This window comes from Aphelocoma coerulescens, chromosome 5 (assembly GCF_041296385.1).
Source record: "Aphelocoma coerulescens isolate FSJ_1873_10779 chromosome 5, UR_Acoe_1.0, whole genome shotgun sequence".
NCBI lineage: Eukaryota > Metazoa > Chordata > Aves > Passeriformes > Corvidae > Aphelocoma > Aphelocoma coerulescens.
Genome location: NC_091019.1, coordinates 44,261,963 through 44,285,246, shown reverse-complemented (window position 1 = coordinate 44,285,246; position 23,284 = coordinate 44,261,963). Strand labels below are relative to the sequence as shown.

At 43.6% G+C, this 23,284-nt stretch overlaps 1 protein-coding gene across 3 annotated transcripts; it reads left to right on the top strand.

Moving 5' to 3' along the window:
* The first annotated feature begins 1 nt into the window (after position 1).
* Positions 2–23,284, top strand: AREL1 (apoptosis resistant E3 ubiquitin protein ligase 1). 3 transcript variants are annotated; one of them, XM_069017888.1, is made up of 20 exons: positions 2–66; positions 4,953–5,214; positions 6,375–6,434; positions 7,099–7,325; positions 8,964–9,201; positions 10,188–10,357; positions 10,436–10,616; positions 11,298–11,545; positions 13,270–13,347; positions 13,852–13,993; positions 14,400–14,521; positions 16,482–16,557; positions 16,978–17,087; positions 17,596–17,775; positions 17,924–18,049; positions 18,244–18,373; positions 18,455–18,513; positions 18,704–18,793; positions 19,763–19,938; positions 20,123–23,284. In XM_069017888.1, exons 2-20 carry the CDS (start codon positions 5,124–5,126, stop codon positions 20,223–20,225), a joined length of 2,607 nt encoding a protein of 868 aa, XP_068873989.1. In that variant the 5' UTR covers positions 2–66; positions 4,953–5,123; the 3' UTR covers positions 20,226–23,284. The 3 variants fall into 3 exon arrangements, with proteins under 3 accessions (XP_068873989.1, XP_068873991.1, XP_068873990.1); XM_069017889.1 differs by lacking the exon at positions 2–66 and adding an exon at positions 97–399; XM_069017890.1 differs by lacking the exon at positions 6,375–6,434.

Sequence of the window (23,284 nt, the reverse complement as noted above, 5' to 3'; positions counted from 1 at the left end):
TGCCAGCGCCGAGCAGCGGCAGCGCCGGGCAGCAGCAGCGGGCTTGCGGCGCCGTCGGAGACCACGGTAACGGCGGTGCCGGCGTTTCTCTCCCCGCTGCCTCGGGCTCCGGTGTGGGGAACGGGCTCCCAGGCGAGGGAGCTGCAGCCGCAGCACGGCCGCCCCGCCGTGACGGGCGTCCCCCTGGATGACGGCCCCGCTGCGGGCCCGGAGCACCCGCGGTGGGCCTGATACGACCGCGACGGGGATCTCTCCGGGAAGGCCGCGGCGGGGGCGGGCGGCGCCGGGGCTCCCGGCGAGCGGGAAGGGCCGGCTTGCATCCCGGCGGCGGCCTCCGGCTTTTCATTCGGCTTGGCCTCGCCGTCTGCGCGGCGCTGCGGGGGTGTCGGGGCATGTTGGGTAGGTGGGAGCGAGCAGGCGCCTGTGGAAAGGCCGTGGGGATTGGTGGCCCCGCCGAGCCCACCGCTGGTGCGGACTGGAAGGGGAACCGCAGCACACCAATCGCCCTCCTTCCCCCTCTTCTTCTCTGCTTAGCAGAGCTGGGATGTTACGGAGGTCTTCAGCCCACTCACTTTAGCTTGCTGGACTGTTTTGGTTTCTTTAAGAGTTAATGTAGTGCTGGTTTTGCCACGCTCTGGCTCATGAGCTTCCTAATGAAAAGCAGTGGGTTATCATTATCGTTAGTTCTTACCTGTATTTGTGACCAGAAATCTTAGCGAATGAGCATAATTTTAGCTGTACTTTTTGCAGCCATAATGGTGTCGTCTGACCCAAAATGTCTTTTCTACAGATGAAAGGAAATGTTCTCCAAGTTCTTGGACTGGTCCGGGGCACTTGGTTTCTCGTGCCCTGTGCAGGGAAGGGAGAGAGCAAGGCCCTTCTCATGGAAGCTTCCGGGATTAGTGAGATCTTGTAGCTGTTGTTATCCTCCAAATACAACCGGTTTTATCTGGTGTACTGGTCAGAAAAAGCAGCCAATGAAGAACCACTAAGGAGTTTTTTCCTGAAGTAGTGACCTCTGTAGAACTGTGACTGATGCTCTGTCAATGAGGAAGAGAATTAGACTGAAAGAAAACCCGTGTTTATTAGGAAAACCACAGCTGAGCTTTCCGCCTGAGTGATCATACCTAGCTTAACTGTTGGTTGAGGAAATGCAGTTGGTGGAGCTCACATGATGCTGCTTAAGTTTCCCTCCGTGGTTTGGGAAGCAAAATAATTGAGGAAGAAAGGGGTGATCTACTTTCCCCACTGATGTGCAGCAGGGCATGGTGCTGAATTTTGTCCTGGCTCAGGAAGCAGAGCTGGTGTCAAGATGAGACTGGCCTGAAAGTTGCCGTCTGGCTGGCTTGCTGTGTTTGAGGACAGGAGGAGCTGACAGTGCTGCTGGTGGTTCATTTGCAGTGAAAAGTCCTTAGACTTAAGCAGTTGACAGAAGTCTCTTTTTTTTGTTTTTTGTTTTCTTGTTGCCACTGTTTTATAGGGCTTGTATGTAAATGCATATGATAAATTCCATCCCTAGTCAGAGAATGACTGTTTTCTGTAGACACTGACCATTGATGCAGTTTTTGTCCTTGACAGCTGATATTGGATCCTGCTTAGTGCTTTTTGCACTGGCTTTTCAGTTTTCTGTGAATGTATTTTAAAGTTAGGGTCTCATGGTCATTCCTGTTTGTTGGTTTGTGCATGCTTTACTTAGTGTGAGATAATACTGTCTCTTTCCCTAGAGAATAGTCATCTGTGCATGGCATGAGACAGATGTGCCATTGGTGGTAGACATTTGTGCACATGGATAGAGAGAGATTCTGCATAGAGATGTAAATGGTTCCCTTATTTTGATTAGATGAGGTAGTATTAACCTGCAAAAAGGCTTTAAAACAAAATTAAAGGTTTGTTGTTAAGAGAAGAATGGCAATTTATCAGTGCAAATAAAATTAAGAGGCACAGCAGATTTCCTAGGAGCTCAGTACATCCGTTCTGTATGGCATGCCCCTTAGCTAGGTTTGTAGCTGTAGCCACATGAACGTGTGTTACTGTGTTACAGTTCCTTTTGTATGTGTGGTTACACTTTGCTTCCTTCTGGAGCTCTGCACTGTGTTCCTCTGGCTTCAACAGCAGCAGTAACACAAACTAAACGTATTCCCATCACAACTTGCTTTCCTTGCTGACTTGAGAGAAGCAATGGCACTAATGCAGCTTATTTTATGATTCCATGCCGTCTATCCTTGAGTCAAACCAAGGTGAAGCTTCCCAAATCCCCATTTTCCCGGCAGGTGGCAGGAGACCATCGCTTGCTCTGTCCTTGGATTAAGATTACTAAAGCCTGTTGGATAATTCAGCACTTTTTTTTCCAGCCTAGCTGTGATGGCCCCTTATATTGCTGCTTTTCAGAATTTGTTTCCCAGATTGTTACCCAGGAGTTCTTAGCACAGATACGGTTTTAATTCACATCTTCATTTTGTTGAGTGGCAATGTATCTTGGATACCACCTACTTGCAGCTGGGTTCTTCACCTCAGTGTATTCCAGCTGCATGAGCACCCTTAAAGCTGCTGGTAGTGAGTAAGCTAGAAGGAAGTTGACTGTATAACAGCCACTTCATCTCTGGTGACCACCTGTGTTGGTGTCTTGTTTACCACATCATGTAGGGATAATAAAATGTCAAGTTGCTGTGCTGATTAACTAATATACCTGAGATAACTGATTCCCTTTGTCTAGCGAGTTCAGAAATTGTGCAAACCAAATCAAGAGATTCAGGTTCCAATTTACTTTAAAAGCCCTGTAGTTTAAATGATGGATCTTTCTCTTTTTATGCTTGAGAGAGAGGCTGTGTACCTGTGGTGTACCTCAGAAGGGAAGGAGTTGTGGAGTGAAGCAGAAATAGCTTGAGTAGTTGAACCCACAGAGACATCTTTGTGGGTTTTTTGTGACATGAAGAGGTTCTGGAAGATGCTGGAGGGAGACCGTGTGGATTCCTAAATATTGATAAGTTCCTGTGAAATTCCCCAGCTGTGTGGGGAGTAACCACACACCTTCCACAGCCAGGCCAAGCTGGAGCAGAGTTTCAGCCAGTCATTTGTAACACATCTTGGATATGTACTGTGAAATAACTAAAATACCAAGGAAATTGCCAGGTCTGTGGTCCTTAACACACAGAGATTTGTGAGTTTAGAAACCTGATGCTTTACCTAGGAGGAGAATGAGAACTTGTGCCCTGGGGACTGCAACACTGTTGCACTGAGGAAAAGTAGAGGAAGGAGGAAAATAGATGAGTGGGTGGGACTTTCCTTGAGATGTGGGTGAAGAAAAGATGGTGAGAGTCTGGCTGTTTTCTGCAGCGCAGCCAAAAAGCTCCGCACAGGCTTAGCGGTTGATTTTCATGTGCATTAGAAAGGTTAGTAGAAGTGTGTAAAGGCAGCCAGATCTGTATGATTATTGTCATGGAGGGAAATAAGAGCCATCTGAAGAGGAAGGCAGAGGAGGAGGGACTAAGGACCAAGTGACAGCTGAACTGGTGGCTTGGCAGGTGGGAGGAGCACATCACATCCCCAGAAGAGGTGACTATCTTAACAGACAGCTGCCTTGGTGAGCCTGACTCTGTTCTTTTAATTCTCACTCCTTTATGTAATCTGTGCTCTGAATGAGTAGATACCAATTATGTAGGCTCTGTGGTGTTTCTTCTGGCATGTGTCCTGGTTTTTGTGGGCTGCGTCAATCCTTGCTGTTAAATTTTAATTTTTTTTATCTCAGTCCTGACAGTAAACTGTAATTTAGTGGATAGTGCTGCTGAAGCTGAAATCCCTTATGAAGATCTCAATTTCCTGAATACCTAAAACAACAGTACCAAACCCAAAATCTAGTTTGCTTTGTGGTCCAAGAATTCTGAAGAACTTATTTTCTTTTCTTTTTTGAGGCTTGACTATAAATAACCCTTTAAATCTGGGCAAAATCGGTTTGAGAACAGAATATATAATTTTGTTGGGTATGAGGACTTGAAGGGCTACCTGATCATAGAATGGTTTGGCTTGGAAGGGACCTTAAATATCATCTAATTCCAACTCCCCTGACATGGGCAAGGATGCCTTCCACTAGAACAGGTTGTTCAAAGTCCCATGCAACTTGGTTGTGAACACTTCCAAGGATGGGGCAGCCACAACTTCTCTGGGCAACCTGATCTGGTTCCTCACTACTCGTATTTCTTCCTTATATCTAATCTAAACCTACCCTCTTTCAGTTTGAAGTCCTTCTTTTTGTCCTATTACTACATGCCCTTGTAAAAAATCCCCCTGAGCTTCTAGTACAGTGGGCAGTTCTTCATTCTCTCATTCCCTGCCTTTGTCTTCTGTGACTTGGTTGGTGTGGCTGGAGCACTCACTGGTGAAGACTGAGGGGGAAAAAGTTGTTGAGTACCTCAGCCTTCTCTTTGTCCCGGGTAACCAGGTCTCCTGTTTCCTTCTGGAGAGGGTGCATGTTTTCCCTAGTCTTTCTTTATCACCAATGTACCTATAGAAAGTTTTCATGGCACCCTTGATATCCCTGGCAAGGTTTAGTTCTATCAGGGCTTTAGCTTTTCTAACCTGATCCCTGGCTGCTGAGACAATCTCTCTGTATTCCACTTAGGCTATCAGTTCATGCTTCCATCCTTAATACTCCTTTACAAACAGCATGCAGGTTCTTAGCTGCTCTGTGAAACCTATGGAGGCAAGGATGTGTTTTGTTCCATCTTGAACGTGCTAGTTTAGGGAGTTGTATAACAAAATGAGATTGTGACAGATAGAGGTTGAGGATATGATGAAGCCTTGCACCTCATCAAGAGTGATACTTTTATAGCACCTCTCATGGATTTGATGTCTAGTGATGCTCTTGCATCTTGCACCTCTCATGTGTTTCTGCTTGCTAGATTTATCCATAATGGAGAGATCTAACGTTTTTCTCTCCTTTTTTTTTGCTTTTCCAGGAAAGCTAGCTAACTGCAGGCTAAAGGAAACAGCACTGCAGGACAACCCTTTTTCCACAAAGAGGAAGAAACTGCTGTGCTCAAGTCCTTGTCTTTCAGCAATGATTCTGTGATGCAAGTTCCAAGAATTACTCTTTCTGTGATGATCTTCTGTATGGCCTCTTCTTGCTGATGTTTGTCCCAGATTTGGGCACAAAGTGGAAGGATGCTGAAGAATGGGTACCCTCTCTTTGGCTTTTAGAACATGGGCACTTGTGTAAAGGTATGTGATTGCTCTTTGGTTGGAGGGCTGGACTATGTGCTGAGGCCAGCAAAGGGGATTTGCTGGGCTGGAAAGTCATGGCTATTGTTGGGGGGAAATACCTTGTTTAAGCTTTCTGCATGCTGATGTCCGTTACTGCTGCTGTCGGGATGACTGATGAATAACTCCCCTTTTGTGTTTGTTTTAAAAAAAAAAGGCAGCTTGAATGCACAATGTAGCTTCTCACTAACTGAATGGTGCCATGGTGAGCTATATTGTATGCATTACTGTATGCCAAATCCTTTGTCAAATTGTCACACGTGTTCCTTGCTGCTGCTCTTGTTCCATCTGTCAGCTATGTCTTATCAACCAAACAGCATGTTGTTTTTCTGGGTGTGGTATTTTTACTACATGTTTGTTTAGCAGTCCCCTCAGTGAAAACTTGAGTCTAGACTGGTGTCTCTAAAAATTGCTCTAAACTTAATGGTGTACAGACAGAAGGTTTTAGCTTTTGTGTTGATCAGTAAGAGTTTCAGCAGAGATACTCCACTCCGCAAAATTGAGTAGGAAAATGCAAATGGACTCTTTTCCAGTTGCATTCGTATGTTCTGTAGTAGACTTACAGGGCAAAAAATAGATTGAACCTGCCCTAGAAGGGTTTTGTTTGTTCTGAACAAATGGGGATGGTCTTGTCTGCAACTTTTATTCCATAGCTTTTTCTTCTAAGGTTGTTGGTTAAGGGTCAGCTTCTGTCCATTTTGGTGGTGGCTCTATAGTGTGCTTTTGTATCAGGGTAGAAGTTAACTTTGTGACTTGCAAGTAGGTGTGACAGTTTGGATGAATGGCTTTGGCCACTGTTGTTGAAGTTGGTGATCCTGCAAAAAGTATCTCCTTCCTGCAGTACCCAGAGCCTGCTCTCACTGTTTTCAGAGCGATGATATGTTGTCCCTCTTATAGATCCCTGAATCTGAATGGGAATCCGTGACGAAGGAAGAACTGTTAATTGTAGCATGTTGTGCTGTTCATATATTTCAATCTTATGGAATAATGCTTTAGGAATGTCCTTGGAGAAGAGGAAAAATGATCAATAGGCATTTTTTCTGAGGAATCATAGATTAAATTTAGGCTAGTGTGTGTGAGGAAGAGTCACTGGACTGGACTTGGCCTATTCTGTGTTCTAGATGCAGCTGTGATCCTCGGCTGTCTGTCTCACCGAAGGGACCTGATGTTTTACATTATTGGTAAGTGAAGGAAAGGCTGCCACTGTATTTGTTGACCTCTCCATAGGCTTTAGAAGGGTTTCTTGAAAGCCTTTGATTTAATTTTAGTTTAGAGTTTACCTAACAAACATGAAGTTACTGTCACCCCACACTGTGCCCTCCACCTGGCAGACTTGCCTCTCGACCATTCTTCTTGTTCCTAAAGTCCTTTCATTGACCAAATTCCTAATCCATCCCCTTACTTTTTCTTTCAAGGACTAGTGGAGGGCTGTCGCCTCTGTGATGCTTCTTAATCCAGCCTTAATGTGATGTGCAGGAGCTGTGTGGTTATCTGACTGTTTCCCTTACAGGAATCTCTGTAGTTCTAACTTGCAACTTGAAGGGAATTCCATGTCTCTGTTGGGATGTCTGCAAGCCTTACTTGAGACTCTCTACCACCTTTAACTATTTCCTTTGTTTGAAGTCATTTGCAGAGTTTTAAGAGACTTGATATTTTCTAACCTTACTTGTATCATAACACAAACCATAAATGTTCACACAACAGCATCTGCCTTAAATACCTAATTTGCATTTGAGTAGAATATCATTAATGAAAAGGCATCTTGGGCTGATACAGAGGGGATTTTAGAGCCTGACTCAGCCACCTTGGCTGCTGCAACCACCCTTTGTTCTCTCCTTGCTGCAGGTGGGATCACAGTATCTGTTGTAGCTTTCTTCTTCACCATTAAGTTCCTCTTTGAGCTTGCCGCACGTATAGTCAGCTTCCTTCAGCATGAGGACCGGGAGCGCCGAGGGGAGCGAACTATTTATGACTACGTGCGAGGCAACTATCTGGATCCCCGGTCCTGCAAAATCTCCTGGGATTGGAAGGACCCCTATGAGGTGGGCCATAGCATGGCCTTCCGAGTGCATGTAAGGCAATATTTTTGTTTCCATGCAGCTTTGTGGGCAGGAACAGAGGTCTGAGTTAGGGATGGGCTCTTCAAATATTTTTTTGTTGGGGCTAAGCCAGATGTAACTGAGGAGTAGGAAAGCTATCTGTGTATGCCTTCTGCTCTGTTAATGTGTTGCAAAACTCTGAAAGGGCGTATTTGAGGTTTGCACTTCTTAAAATCTAATCTCCTGTCTTCAGAATCCTCTGAAGAGCCAGAGGAGATCAGGCTTGTCCTGACTACTTCTTCCTTTACTAGGAAGTGGGTAGGCTGAGCCTTGCCTTCAGCAAACCTTTTGCTTTTTTGGTGCTATCTTTCGGTTGTGCAGCTGAAGTTGAGGGTGTGGGAATGGGCATTTTACCAACCCAAGAGCTGTAAAGCTTCATGACTGCTCCCCATTACTGTAAAATGGACTGTTATTCTGTCAGACCTGGAAAAACCTGCAGGGATTCTTGTTTCCCTCTAATCCCAAAAGGCCAAGTCTAGGGGAAATGAGTGAACACGGAGAGTTTGGAACTACGTGCAGAAAGTTTGAGCAGGTTTTGCTGGGCTTATGTGCCCATCTTTCTATCCCACCTTCCCATCCAAGAGGGTATCAAAATAAAAAGAAATGTTCATCTAGTTTGCCATATCCGTCCCTCTTGGGAAGGTGAAGAAAACCCCTCTGCTTGATGGTGAGTGAAGAGTTCTAACTCCAGGGCAGGCAGTGAAAAAAGCTGAGGGGAAAGGGACTTGTTCTGTTCCTGCTATTTGAATTTATTTCCTTCACCTTACTGACACTCATGCAGCTCCAGCAATGTGCCCTTCCCCTTCATGCTTGTGTCCCATTTGCTTAGCCCTTTATTCATCAACAGTAGCTTTGCATTCACTAGTTTCTCCTGATGTCAGTCAAGATGCAAACGACTTCAGGCCCCACACCCTCCCTTACTTAGAAACAGGGAAGAATAGTAACTTTCTTCTGACTGCAGGCTGATTGCAGATGGCAGGCAGGCTCTGGCCAACAAGCTGCTGGCTCTTGAAGAGCCATGCATATAGAGTTTCAAGGTGTAATTCTTTCCTTGTAAGGAAGTAGTAGTTGAAGTATGTTACCTTCTGAAATTGTCCAGGAGATCACTTCTGTGATTGATCTGCCTGTGATTTTATCTAACATGTTGTTTTCATTATGATGCTTCTTAGTAGTAAAGGCTGGGTCAGCTCCTTAGGTCAGCATCTTCATCACACTGTTTTCTGTATCAAATTTGTAAGAGTTTTTTCAGAGCTTAGCTGTACAAATGAACAAGATCTGCTTGTTTCTCTGAAAGGGTATGGCTTTACTCTTTTCCTTTTGCTAATAGGTTTTCATGATTTCCACTTGCACTACGAGTGCAGACAGGAAATGCCTAGAGGCATGTTCTTTTCAGGGCATGCATTTGAACCCCAGCACAAAAGAGAACGGGGCTGTTCAATGCCCACTTGTCCCTGTTCGTTTTGGAGAACACTGTATGCGTGACAGAGCTGTCTGTTAGTTATTTTTCCTTTGCTGAGCTGAGGTACTTGCCCTTCCCTAAGGCAACTTGTTTTCTCTTCCTCTGTGCACTGTATGTTTTTGCTGACCTGGACTTCTGTGTTTCCCATGCAGTTATTCTATAAAAACGGGCAACCCTTCCCTGCTCACAGGCCTGTGGGGCTGCGAGTTCACATCTGCCATGTGGAGTTAGCAATTGATATTCCTGTAACCCAGGAAGTTCTTCAAGAGCCCAATTCCAATGTGGTGAAAGTGGCTTTCACTGTGCGCAGGGCTGGGAGATACGAGATCACTGTAAAACTCGGTGGCTTGAATGTGGCCTACAGTCCCTACTACAAGGTGTTCCAGCCAGGTAAGATCTAAGTGGCCCTGTAATGATTCAAAGTAGATATGGCAGTATTGGAGGCCCTTAGGTAAATGTGTTTCCAGCTAAAATAGGTAGGTGACAGGGAAGGGGTTACCCTTCACCATTTTCCTCCTGCCATGTGTAGATTCCAGCAACAGACCCATGAGTAAAACACACTTGTGACTACCAGTACATAACAAAACAGAAACTGCTTTACAGAATAAGTCATTAGTGCTACTTAAAATCCCTATCCACTTCTGTCATGTTCTCCATTTTGTAGTAATTTCTTCATAATGCATCTAGTAGTCAGAAAGAACCTTTTGTGAAGGTATTGAGTTACTTGTATCTGAATTGGAAATACTGTCATAATTTGCCTCTTCTTTTTCTGAATACTCTATTCTTGTAAGCTTCTGGAGAAGTTGATACCTTTGATTGCACACTTTTGTAAAAACGTTTCCTTTTTATCCATCTAAAATTTGGTTTTTTTCTACTTTTGTTTTTTTGACCCCAGTTGGCACCTTTTATGTCTTGTGTACATGTTGTTATCGAAAGGACCTCTATTCATTGCTTTGTGAATAGATACAAAGCTTGCTAAAATATCCCTTCAGAAAGAAGAAGCTCAGGTTTAACCTCAATAAAGTTTGTTTGGTAAGCTGCATTTGCAGGTTTTCTTAGGTGTCAGCTAGCTTATATTTTGTATGAACAGTGGGAGCAAGTTCCTGAGCAGAAAGTTAGAATGGTGGAAAAGCATTCTTTAGAGGACTAGTAACTGGGTTTGCTTTATTAGTATTAACCTCTGATCCAAGGCATATGCTGTGCACTACACCATATACTTCAGTCCTCAGATACTTTGCTTTTTTAATACAGGGGTATAGAATGTGTTTAGATTTGATCCATTTTCAAGGGTATTGTGTCCCTAGTTGCTTTTCTTTTGCTTTTTAAAGCTTCACCTTGGAATTTGTTTGACTCTAAATTATTGTTGTCTGCTTCAGGAATGGTGGTTCCCTCCAAAACCAAAATTGTCTGTCATTTCTCCACTCTGGTGCTGACCTGTGGGCAGCAGCACACTCTGCAGATAGCTCCCAGAGATGAGTATGACAATCCCACCAGCAATTCCGTGTCCCTGATAGATGAGCACAATTACAGCCTCTCCATCCATGAGGTGAGTGCAACCTCAACCCTGGCTGCTTGACTTCAGGTGAGCTGGAGAGCTCCTTTTATTAATTTGTTTTCTGTTTAGCTGGGCCCTCAAGAAGAAGAGAGTTCTGATGTGGTGTTTGAGAAGTCTGTGGTGTCCAATCGGCAGACTTGTGAGGTGTTCTTCCGACTCACCTTGCACTCTAGGGGTTGTTTCCATGCCTGCATCTCCTACCAGAACCAGCCCATAAGCAATGGTGATTTTGACATCATTGTTCTAAGTGGTGAGTCAAGACCTACTCAGTATTCATTCTCCAGGTGCTCTCTTGCAATGTGCTTTGCACACTCATGTAGCAGAGCTATTTGTGGCTTCCCTGCAGGCTGGCCATGCTGAAGGAAAGCCTATTCATTTAAAAATGCTGAGGTAAATTAATTTGCTTCTAACAGGGGAGATCTCTGAGGGCTGATACTCTCTGCTCCATCAGCAGACAAAAACAAGTGTTTTTTCCCTATTTCAGGAGGTTTACCTCTGAAATTAGGCAATTTTTATTGCTTGCTAGTAGTTGGCATCTGAGCCAGTCATGTATTGTGTGTTAAGTTGTATGGATGAAGAACACTGCATGTAACCTATGTGAGGTTTTTTTTTTTTACAATGCTATAATTCCTGGTTTCTTCAGGAGAGAGCCAGACTTCAGTGTTAAGTGGCTATGCCTTCAGGCTGGTGCTCTGAGAGAGAGGTTCTGTATGCCTTTTTTCTTCAACCAGTCACTAACAGACAAATTACTGTCTTGAAATCTTTTCATCCCACTCCTGGGTTCTCTTTATCAAAGTTTCACTTGACCAGGTTTTCCTTTGGATCCTTTTCTTTAAAGTCATAATCACTGATTTGGTGGTGGCCTGTGCATTCTTTTTCACTCTTGTCTCCATTAGGATTTACACCACTCTTTTATATCTATTTCCCTCAGAGAATGAAAAGAACATTGTAGAACGCAATGTGTCCACCTCAGGTGTCAGTATTTATTTTGAAGCTTACCTTTACGATGCTCCTAGTTATACGAACACTCAGTGGCAACTTCCACCGGTGCATCTGAGCTCCTCCCAGCGCCGTCCTTCTACTGCAATTGAGGATGAAGATGAAGATTCTCCTTCTGACAGCCAGACCCCCGAGAAAGTGAAGAAGCCTAAAAAAGTGTACTGCTATGTGTCACCTAAGGTAGATATAAAGTTACCACACTTGAGTGCATGTTTAAAGTATGCTGTAACTGAAGAGCTTCCTTGTTCTCTATATCTTAGCTCATTCAGGTGCCTCAGATTTGGTTAAAAAAAGGTTTGCTTGGGGCAAACATGGAACTCGTGACTGAGAATAATGTTAAAATGAGCCTTGGAAGTTTTAGGATGGCGTTTTAGAACTTGAAGTTTTAGGGTTGTGTTTTTGGATTTTAGGTTCTTTCTAGGACTGATCCAAAGCCTACTGGAAACTTTCTTGCTGATTGTTCAGTAGATATTCTGTTTGCCTTTCCTTTGCTTTTGTCAGGTCAGACCTGCAATTCCTATTCTCAGTTTCTGATACCTGTAAATTTCAATTTAAGAGAATCTCACCTTCTCAGATTTGATGTCTCTGTTCTGTTTCTGGAATGTTTTGCTCAAAAGAAAAGGGAAAAAATGGTCAGAGAACTAAGCGTAAATTTGTAAGTAGAAGAAACAGGAGACATTGAGGATTCTCTTACTATAAGAGTATGTTAACAGTAACTATTTTCCATTATTATTGCTTAAAAGCGTTCAGAAACTAGAAAGAAAATTCCTCTAAATTTACTAATGAATTCAAAATCATTTTGTTCATCTATCTATTAAAATGTGTTCTGAAAAATGCAGTGATAAATATCAAAGTGAAAGACTAATCCAGGAATTTCTTTCCTGCCAAAGGGAGAAAGAGGACTGTGAAACAGTTATAGGATGGAGGGAGCTGCTGGAGATTTCTAAATCTGTGCTGCACATGGCTCTAAGAAGTGATTTTGAGTGCTGTGTCCTTGGGAGCTCAGCATCCTTTCATCCTTGATGTATTGTTTTGGACGTCTGTACTCTTTTGTATTGCATTACCTGGTAAAGCAGATCACCACAAGTGGGTACTGTTAGAAGCTCCCTTTAGGTGCCAAAGTTGTTAATGTGATTCTTAGGATTGCATAATTATATCCCTGGGTGTCTCTCTATATAGAAATAGAAACAGTAGAAAACTGTTACTGTGCTGCTATTTCTTTTAAGGAGTTGCTGTTCATATTTGGCTTGTTTCTGGACCAGTACTGCTTGTCAGTTTTTCCAATCATTGCAGCTAGGACAGGTTTGTGCAGGAAATGGTTTTCTTTTGTCTAAAGATGCTAAAATTTCATTTTCACTTGCTCTTCAGAAGGCAGGAGTTGCACAGTAAGTAGTTTGTTCTGGAAGAAATACACTGAGAATAAATTTCTGCAAATCTCATGGATTTAGCAATTGCAAGTTCTTTTTAAAAGATGCTTGAAATGGTTGTGAAAATTAGGGAGTAATAGCAGTAGTCCATTGGTGTGACTTTTACTGAAACCTTTTTGTCAGTGCATTACAATCTTGTCCTGAATTCAGCTTCTCAAGTGTACTTAAGATTACTTTCCAGTTAGACTGGTGACGTTCTACTGAACACAATAGCTTACTGCTATAAAATCTGTGTCGCGCTGGCATCCCACATGCGTCATAAATGCACGCAGTGAAGTCTTGCTGACAAGTGCTTACGTTCTGTGGAGCTTTAAAGGTTCTCATGTATTGTGCCAAATGCTACAGAAACCTGTTCCTGGGGTTGAAGGGAGGTCTAGCCTCATGGATGTGTCCTCTGCCTAATGTGTTTCAGGGACAGGGGACAACCCTTAACAGATCTGTGACATTTAACATTTTCTTTTCCTTTTGGTTACTCAGCAATTCTCAGTGAAAGAATTTTACCTGAAGATCATTCCATGGCGCCTTTTCACCTTTAGAGTGTGTCCTGGCACAAAGGTGAGCCTCTTTCCATGTACCTGTCACTGCACCTCTATGTTGATAGCTTGTCATCCTTGTGAATCACAGTCTATTTTTTCCTTTTGGAGAGAAGGGCTTCTGCACACAGAACAACATTGTGTGGCATAAATTTCTGCTCTGGAATTCCCTCTCAGTGCCTAAGTTTTGTTAATTGTGACTAAGAGCCAGTCTTATCACCCTTTCCTGCCTTTTGTCCCAATGCTAGGCAAAAATCTTGATTCCTTTGCATATTTCTTGACTATTTTCCTCATAACCTTGCTAAAATGCTGTGATTGTGTCCATTGAAACCCTTAGACTTGTGTGTGAAGTTTAAAGCAGCCTCCTAACTGGAGTCTGGATGCTAGAAATAGTTTTCCTGTTAACTACATACACATGAGTGAGCAGAGAAAGTCTTAAGAGCACAGGTGGTGTTGCTCTGTCTACTGAACATACTGTGCCTTCTGCATGATGGGTTTACCCTTTCTTGCATCTTTTTGCTGCTAGTTTTCATACCTTGGTCCTGATCCTGTGCACAAATTACTGACACTGGTGGTGGATGATGGGATCCAACCCCCTGTGGAGCTGAGCTGCAAGGAGAGGAACATCTTGGCAGCCACTTTCATTCGCTCTCTGCATAAAAACATAGGTAAAGGGACAGTGAGGTGGGTACAGTAGTCAGGAAGTTAGTGCTTGAGCCTGCTAGTTTCCCTGGGGAATAAAGATTGCCAGCACTGAATAACTTCTGATGAGAACTTTGGTTCCTGGAGTATCATGCTCTATTCCTGTTGGTGCTTCCAGTGAATGTACTTCATCACAGCAGCTGTTCCTTTTCAGTTTGGCTTCTCTGTCAGGCTCTTTGAAAGTGCACCTGTGAGTATGAAAACCAGCAAGACTAATTGCAAAACTACCTTGAGAGTTCTGTCTCCAAACCTTGCTGTAGTAAATGCACTTTTGGGCTGTAAAGCTGATCTGTGCAGTTAATCTTAGGAATGCTCTGTATATGTCTGAGGTGCTGACAGCTCAGGCCTCACCCAAATTGTCACTCTTCTCAGGAGGCTCTGAAACCTTCCAAGACAAAGTGAACTTCTTTCAGCGAGAGCTACGTCAGGTGCATATGAAAAGACCTCATTCGAAGGTCACACTGAAGGTCAGCCGTCACTGTCTGCTGGAGTCGGTGAGTGTCTGAGTCATTTTACTTAAGCCCAGTGCTTCCTCCATCCTTTTTATTCTGCTCAGTGCCTAAAGAAATCCAAACTGGAATGTGCTAGGGCAGCCATGCTAAAAATGGTTAGTCCCTCTGTTTCAAGGCAGATGCCAGCAGGCAGCTTGAGATGGGAAAAAGAAAAAAAAAATCAACCTAACTACCTCCTCTGTGTTCTGGTGTGTTGTTATGTGGAATGATGTATTCCTTCCCTGGGGCTGCAAGGTCTGATCAATTTCTTAAATAGTTAAGGCAAAGAGCTTATCACAGAGTAGATTAAGTCCTGAGAGATGTCTAGGGTAAATTAAATCGAGCTGCATCAGAGAAGGTTCACATTGAACACGGTGAGCAATTTCTTCATGGAAGAAGTTAAACATTGGAAAGGACTGCTCAGGGAGGTTGTGGAGTCACCATCCTTGGAAGTGTTCAAGAAACGCCTGGATGTAGCATTTAGTGCCATGGTCTAGTTGACAAGGTAGGGATCAGTCAAAGTTTAGAATTGATGATCCTAGAGGTCTTTTTCAGCTTGAATGATTCTGTGATTCTGTAAATGGATTCATAGCCTGTAAAAGCAGGAAATCTTCTGATGTTACTCTGTCCCTACTTTACATTGGAACTCGAGGCCTGGAGAGAGACTGTCTACCTGGACTAGATTTGGGAGCAGAACATAGAGCTCCCGAGTCTTTATCTACTGTTTTTCTGGCACAGAGCCATTTAGCAAGATAAGATATCAAGTCAGATGTTCCTGAGCTGCATGCATGAAACTCTTGCATCAACAGGCTACTAGTAGTGGTTCAGAGTGATGACAAAATATTCTGTAGAGTCCTTTGGTAAAATCTTCATCATTTCTGACCTGAACTGTTGTGTTTCCAAAACAGAACTTAGTCATTCATATAATACAGTTCTTAAATTACATTCTAAATACTGTGTATGCTGGGGAGGCAGTTATCCTGACTTATTGTTTCCATGTGTATCTCACAACAGTAATGTTACAAAGATGGAAAGAACGTTTCTGAGGAAAACAGGAGTGGCTAGGATTTCCCTTGATTTACATGCAATAAATCTGTGTTTTGGAATATTTTCTGCATGTACCAGCTTGCAGTGTTTATGAGACTATGTTTCAGTTAATAGCTTGGAAAAATTACTTCATCTCTAAACAGTATTTCCATTACTAATTTTTCCTATTATTTTGGAAATTCCTGTGCCGTCTTGAGCATTGGTGTTACAGTCTAGTAAGACAAATCCAGTGCCATAATAATAATAAATATAATCTCTAGTGACCAAGGTTGATAGGTACAATGAATGTGACCAATGTGTTTAGTCCAGAGGTGTGAGTAGCATGATGCTGTAACCTACTTGAGGTTAAACTAAGCCAAAACTACCTGTATGACTGAAGACTGCCATGTAGCTTCTTAAATTTCTCTAATTGGAGTCCAGAATCAGGGCACAGGAAATTTTAGACACTTGGGGTATTTTGTTACTTTTTTGCATCGTGACTTGCTGTAAGTATGAACTTAGTAATTCTCTTCAAGCTATTTTGTAGTGCTCTTTGAAACATTCCTATTTTAAATCTAATTCGTGGGCTGAAAGTGCTTTACAGAAATTGCTCCTTCCCACAGGCATTTTAATACTTTAAACAATACTGTACTGCAGCCTTGAGAGTGATATTTCTGTGCTAAGACCTCACACTGGTTTTAGGATGAGGTGTATTTTGTGTGGATAATGTTTCTCATAACAGAAAATGAGGAATTGGCTTCTGTGGCTTTGGACAAATAAGAATTAGACCTTAGGTATTTGTAATTTTCACTTTTGTACTTTAGAGTGCTAGACTATTGGGGTTTTGTGTTTGCCCATTCACATGTACAGGACTGCATATTGGTTATGGGATGCCAAGCAGTAATGGTTGCTGCTGTTTTCTTTTTCTATTTTTCAGTCTTTTAAAGCAACACGAAATTTTTCTGTTTCTGACTGGAGCAAAAACTTTGAAGTGATTTTTCAGGATGAAGAAGGTGAGTTATCCTGTGAATATATATGCAGAGGAAGCAAAAGGAATGATAGTGGAGTAGTTTTAGTCTGAAATTCTGGTTTCTTGTGGTATGTCTGTCCTTCTGTGGCTTTCCAGCCCACTGATTTTCTCACAGATGTTAGTGATTTATCCTACTGGTGCTATTCTATACCTATTTCATATAGGGACCTGAAGCGTTATGTAAACCCTGCCCCTCTAGCCCTAAAAAAACCCCAAACAAACCAAAAAACCAACTAGGACTATGTTTGGGAGAAGAACCTATAGTTCTGCAGTCCCTGTCTACTGCCACATTGCTACAGAGCTGTTCATTGTGATGAATTCTTGTGTTGAGTAATACTGAGCAGCATGTATGAAACTCTTGAACTGATGACCCATGGATGACCAAGCTTGTTTTATTTTGTAGCTCTGGACTGGGGAGGTCCACGCAGAGAGTGGTTTGAGCTCATTTGTAAGGCATTATTTGATACCACCAATCAACTGTTTACCCGCTTTAGTGATAACAACCAGGCCTTGGTGAGTCTGTAGTTCCTGTGCTGAATGCACAGAAATGTGGCCATTGATGGTTAAACAATGCTGCTGTTAAGTGGTGTGCTACCTTACTCACGCTTTAGCTTGCCTTCATAGTCACTTCCAGTGGCTTTCTCAAAGCTTTGCTTAATGATCTTAACCCATTGAAGTCTCAAAGAACTGTCCAGATGAGCAGTAGAGGGTGGCAAGCCAGCAGAGAGGGCTGGATTTCTGGGCAAGAGGAGGTGACATCAAAGTGTTTAGAGGTTTTGTTGGGTCTAAATATTTCAGAATCCATTTCTGCTCTCATACAGCTTCTTGCCTGTGCATGTGAAACATTCATGGTCTTCCTAGGCGGGCTTAGGCATTTTATTTCTATAGCTTGGCTTTGAGGACATTACACTAAAGCTCCTTGGCCAGCTTGAGAGATGTAGGAACTTGAAATGGTCCCGTATTTGCTATTTGTGCTAGTCAGTCTGGTACTTGGATATTTCATTTTGCTGCTTCTTTGCAGGTGCATCCAAACCCAGGGCGTCCCACATATTTACGACTCAAAGTATATGAATTTGCGGGCCGCCTAGTAGGAAAGTGTCTTTATGAATCATCTCTAGGAGGTGCTTACAAACAGCTGGTTCGAGCTCGCTTCACTCGGTCCTTCCTGGCTCAGATCATAGGACTTCGTATGCATTACAAGGTAAACTTTCCCAGCCCTGTCTGAAGCCTGTGTTAGTTTGGGGAGAGTTGAATGTTGGTGTAGTAGCAGACACAGAATTCTGGCTAACAATATAAGGGTTTTTTTTGTTATTCCCTCTATGTCCCTGCTTTCTTATTCTTTCACACAGTATTTTGAAACGGATGACCCAGAATTCTATAAATCCAAGGTGTGCTTCATACTGAACAATGATGTGAGTGAGATGGATCTGGTCTTTGCTGAAGAGAAGTATAGCAAAACGGGACAGCTGGAGAAGGTGAGGGAGGCAGTTCCTGAAGGTGGGATAGTTTAACCCCTACTGTGTGCAGCAGTGGGGACTGAGAACTCTGCTATGCCCCAGAAAATTGAGCTTACTCTGGGAAGTAACTCCTTGCTTCGTTTTTTTGTGGTTGGGAGTTCAGGTTTGGGGAATGCTGCCAGTCACACTCAGGTCAAGTGTTCTCTTTTCAGGTGGTAGAACTGGTGGCAGGAGGGGCTCAAGTACCAGTGACCAATGAAAACAAAATCCTGTACTTAAATCTGCTTGCACAGTACAGGCTGGCGAATCAGGTTAGAGAGGAGGTGGATCACTTCCTGAAAGGTAACATGCTGCCTGCTCCCTGCTCCTCTCTTCCTTTATGTCCCAGGACATAGCACATGATGCTCTTCTCTTCTCTTCCAGGTCTTAATGAATTAGTTCCTGAGAACCTCCTGGCTATTTTTGATGAGAATGAGCTTGAGGTAATCGCTGTCTCCCTAAGCAGCTCTACCTTTACTTCCCCTCCTCTCTGACAAATGAAGTGCTTTCTGGATCTGGGAAAGAGCCAAAATGTTTCTTCTCTAAGCACTTTAGACATCTGTAATTTGCACAGTAGCTGTTGCCTTGTTTCCTGGGCTCCTCACTTCCTGACTGCAGTCTCTTGCCTTTCAGCTGCTTATGTGTGGTACTGGAGATATCAGTGTCTGTGACTTCAAGGCACATGCTGTAGTGGTAGGAGGATCTTGGCACTTCCGTGAGAAGGTAAATGAAAGGGTTTCTCCTTCCTGCTTGTTGAAACCAGTTATCCCAAATACAGCAGAAGACAGATTTCTTGGTTGGAATTTAGGTTTTCAGAAGGACAAACTGAAAAATTCAGGGGTCAGGTAGGACTGCACACCTTGTGAAATAATGTTTCCCCCTAGAGAGATCCCTTCAGCCTGGCTGACTAGAGGTGATGTTTAATCAGATACCAGCAAGTAAAAATTGTCAGCAGTGGTCTCTTCAGAAAAATCCAACACAGCACTAATTAAGAACAGTTCAGCAGGGAGTCAGGAGGAGTTGGTGTGGATTACTGCTACTGAAGATGTTCATGGTGATATACTTAGATATACCAAGAGATGCTTGAAAAACATGTTTGCAGCCCACATGCAATGTTTTGAGTTCAGTGCTATGGTAAAGACTACTGATGTAGTAGCCTAAGTTTGTAGCCCCTAATGGTTCTCATCCCTTTCTGCATTTCCCGGTGAGAGGGGTATGGGAATAGTAGCAGCTTTATGTAGAAAAATAATGGAAGCTGCCAGAACACCCAAGATGAAAAGAGATAGAAACTTGTATTTTCAATTTGTAAACACTGGGATGGTTCCACTTTCCTGCAGAAGTACCAGATGATGTGAAAAGCCAAAAAAATAACAGTGCAAGAAGGAAGTGCGTTTTCATTGCCTATGCAGGTGCTTCTAAAAATAAAATCTCTCTGGGGAGAGTAGAAGCAGAACAAGCCTTTCTGCGTTATGGGAAAGGATTGGTGGGAGACAGTAGCGTGGGACCTCTCTTAACTTAGATTAGAAACTATGTCATACTTGCCTCTATGTGTCACCCTGGTAAAACAAATCAATCTTACTGTTAATAGAACACTTGCTTGTGAGGGCAATTGACTGATCTTCTTGCAAGTTGCTAATATGCTTGCTTGATTTTCCTGGCTGACCTCTCTTTACCTTTCCTGGTTTGTAACAGGTCATGAGGTGGTTTTGGACCGTGGTCTCCAGTTTCACGCAGGAAGAGCTGGCCAGGCTTTTGCAGTTCACTACTGGTTCCTCCCAGCTGCCCCCAGGAGGGTTTGCTGCACTCTGTCCATCTTTCCAGATCATTGCAGCTCCAACTCACAGTACTTTGCCAACAGCTCACACTTGGCAAGTATCTCGGGGTGGCAGGACTTTATTGTGCTTTTGGGAATGACACCAACTAGTTGTGGTGGGCAAACAGTGTACGTCATGTAATATGTGTGATGCTTGTATCAATCCATCTAAAGGCAGCTGATGGGGATGGTTCCCTCTCAGACCTGATTCTGAATGGAATTTTTCTTTTGTTTTACAGTTTTAACCAGCTGTGCCTCCCTACTTATGACTCCTATGAAGAAGTGCACAAGATGCTGCAGCTAGCTATCAGTGAGGGTTGTGAGGGATTTGGCATGCTGTGATTTCCCCTTCCCAGGAGACCATTTAACCTCTTGGCTCTTTGTGGCAAGACCCAGGTTCAATCCTCTGCTTGTTCTCCTTCCCTTCACTTGGGCAGTGGAGGCAGAGCAAAGACTCCATGTAAAGGAATTTGTCATCCAGAAGATGTCGTGTGGCCTTTCTGTATCCCAAATATGTCATCAAGAGCTCATCTTTTCCCTTTTCCTTGTTCTCCCCTTGGTTCAATGTGAAACAGCAAAAGGACTGGTGCATTTGTCAAGGAGATATTGCACTTGATTTCCATGCACCCTGTACACCCATCCTTCTGTGAGAAGATGAAGTTCATAAGCAGAAGTTACACTGAGGTGCAGGAGATCTGCTGAGCTGCCTTTACCGTAGCTCTCTAGGAGGAAGACGGAAGACCAGCATGGAGCTCTGCTGGAAGCCTTGGCTCATAGGAAGTCTTAGTAGCTTCCTTTATCTTGGCTTAACTCCCCCAGTGATGCTCCTTGATATCTCATCTCACTATGACTCGTGAGGAGAATAGAGTTGTCCATTCTTTCAGCACCTGTCCCAGAAGGGTTTCTGATTCTCCTTCTCCATCTTGGTCTGGATGCTGCTGTTGCCTGTGCCCCAGAGAAAAAAGGGCAGTATCCACTGGAGGGAGTAACCCAAAGAGGAAAACAATCTCATTGGAGCACAAGTGCTGGTCCTGACAGTGATCCTGTACTACCTCCGCCAGGGTCCAGCCGCAGAAGCGCCCTTCTCCAGCAGTGGCTGGTAATTAGCCTCTGCAAATGAACTGGAAGAGGAGTTTCTCCTCCAGTGAATGTTTCTGACAGTTGATGTTGCACAGGAAGCTGTTCCATGCCCTTGCTTTCTTTTCCCTTCCTCAGGAGAGAGAGTATGGGCATGAGTGTGATTCCTCAATGCTGAGCACCAATGCCTAGCCCACATTCACCTTCAGGGTATGTATGTTATGTAGTAACAGTGACAGATCAATAAGCAGCTACAGTGCGCACTGGGCTTGCGTTCGTTGTTGGGATGATGGTACTGGGCAGAACGTGGTACCTCCGCCCCAGCATCCCACAGGATCTTGGCTTCTACCTCTACCATGCAGCAGCCTGAGGCTTCTCTTTCTCTACTGCATTTCAGGCAGAGTGTCCAGAGAGTTGCTGGTGTCTGGAGAGCAGCTAGATTTCAGCCCTTCCAATCTTCTTACCATCTTTCTTCATTTTTCCTTTCTACATGTTCCATTAAGTGCTGTTGGCTTTCCAGCACAAATTGCTAGCTAGAATTTCACTTAAGTGGTCACTCAACAGCCTGCACCCACCATTGTCTGGCTCATGGGGAAAGGAGTGGGTAGACCAGAATGAGAAGTAAGCTTACAGTCTGTTGTAGTTGGCAATCCATTCAGCCCTTCCCAGGGAAATACAGGGAAGGGGAACCTGGGAATCTTGATGAGTTCTTCAGTGAAGCAAAATTCAAGACCTTCGCGTTCTACAGTCCCTTAGTTCAAGTCAAAGGCCTGCAGGAGTCAAAGTGGGAGAAATGTGTTGCTTCTACCTGCAATGTAAGCTTTCACTGGATTATGGAATTGCTGGATTTCTTCCAGAATGGATTCTCAGACTGGCATCCCTGAGCTAATTTTAGAAGACTGTATTGGATAAAATGTCACATCATCCTCTTCAGTCCCCTTCTGCTGTCCTCAAGCTGATCCGGTCAGACTTGAGCACAGTATGGATATTTTAAGTTTACTGTGTGTGCTTTTCAAGTATAGCTTAGTTGAATTGACTGGGAATTTGTGGGAAATATTCTACATCTATAAAATGTTTTTAAGGCAGCATCTTAGTCATTCTTGGGCTGAGTGTGTTACTTCTGTACAGAAAAAAAAATAAGCCATTTTGGTGCCAAAAAGCAGTCAGCTGAACATTGAGACTACTCAGGGGGATTTCTTTGCCTTGTGAATTCATTCCCTCACTGGCACTGAGGTGCTGCGAGGCTGCCAGCTTGATAGTTGCCACTGTTGTGCTCTGACAGATCACATTAGTAGTGGCTGTTCTCCCATTTTTAGTGCAGGCTGCATTCTGCAAGGTTTTGACCTTCTCTGGGTGGAGACTACGGTACCATTTTATTTATACAGCAGGTGGCTTCCATGGTCAGTACAGTTACAGCTCCTGTGTTCACCATGCCACCGCTTCAGTGCTTTCTCCAGGGACTGAGAGGAAGTGGTGGTGCTCAGCTTAACTCCAGTTTGTTGGGAGGCATAGCTTGATGTTTTTTCCATATTGTAGCCTCACCTGGTTAAGGATGTTTTCAGCCCTGTAGCTATGGGCCAGCTCTGACAGTGACATCTCCCTCAGGAATCTCCTCCCTTCTTCTCTTGAGCTGGCCTTTTTTTATTCTGACATGAGGTAGCTGACCACTGAGTGGACTTCTTCTGCTGGAAAGAGCTCCTAAATGCTTCTCATTTCATTGCAGCCAGCACCCAACACTTCCCAGCAGCTGTGAAGATGCCAAGGACTTTCTTCTTAACGCAAGTGCAGTCAGAAGTAGGATGGGTACTCTCAGTCAACTAAACCCATCCCTTCTGTTTGCACAGGCCCCTAGGCTGCCCCCATGTTCCTGAGTTCCACCACAATATTTCTAAACTTGTCTCTAGCTTTACACCCTTTCCCAGTACAGTCACTTTTAATGCTGCCCTTAGTGCTGGCAGTGGGGATGTGCTTTGGTCACCTGTACTGTATGTTACTTCTGGCAGAGGCTCGTTACTTTTCTTTTTTACTCCTTATTTATTGCCACTTAATAGAAACTCTTCTGTAGAAATCCTTAGGATCCTGATATCATCTTAGACAGGTTCTGTGTTTCCTAAAGCTGCTTTGAGGTGCAGGGGGCCTGGCTTCAGCCTGCACCTGCAGGCCATGTTGCATGTTTATAGAAACCAGGAGCTGTGGATGATACAGGTCAAATCCTACTTCCCTCTGGTGAATTTCTGGCAGAGTTCAGCCAAAATTTGGAAGCCTGTGGTTGTAGTAGCTGATTTTGTAAATAGTTTGTATAATAAATAAATATTTTAAAAATG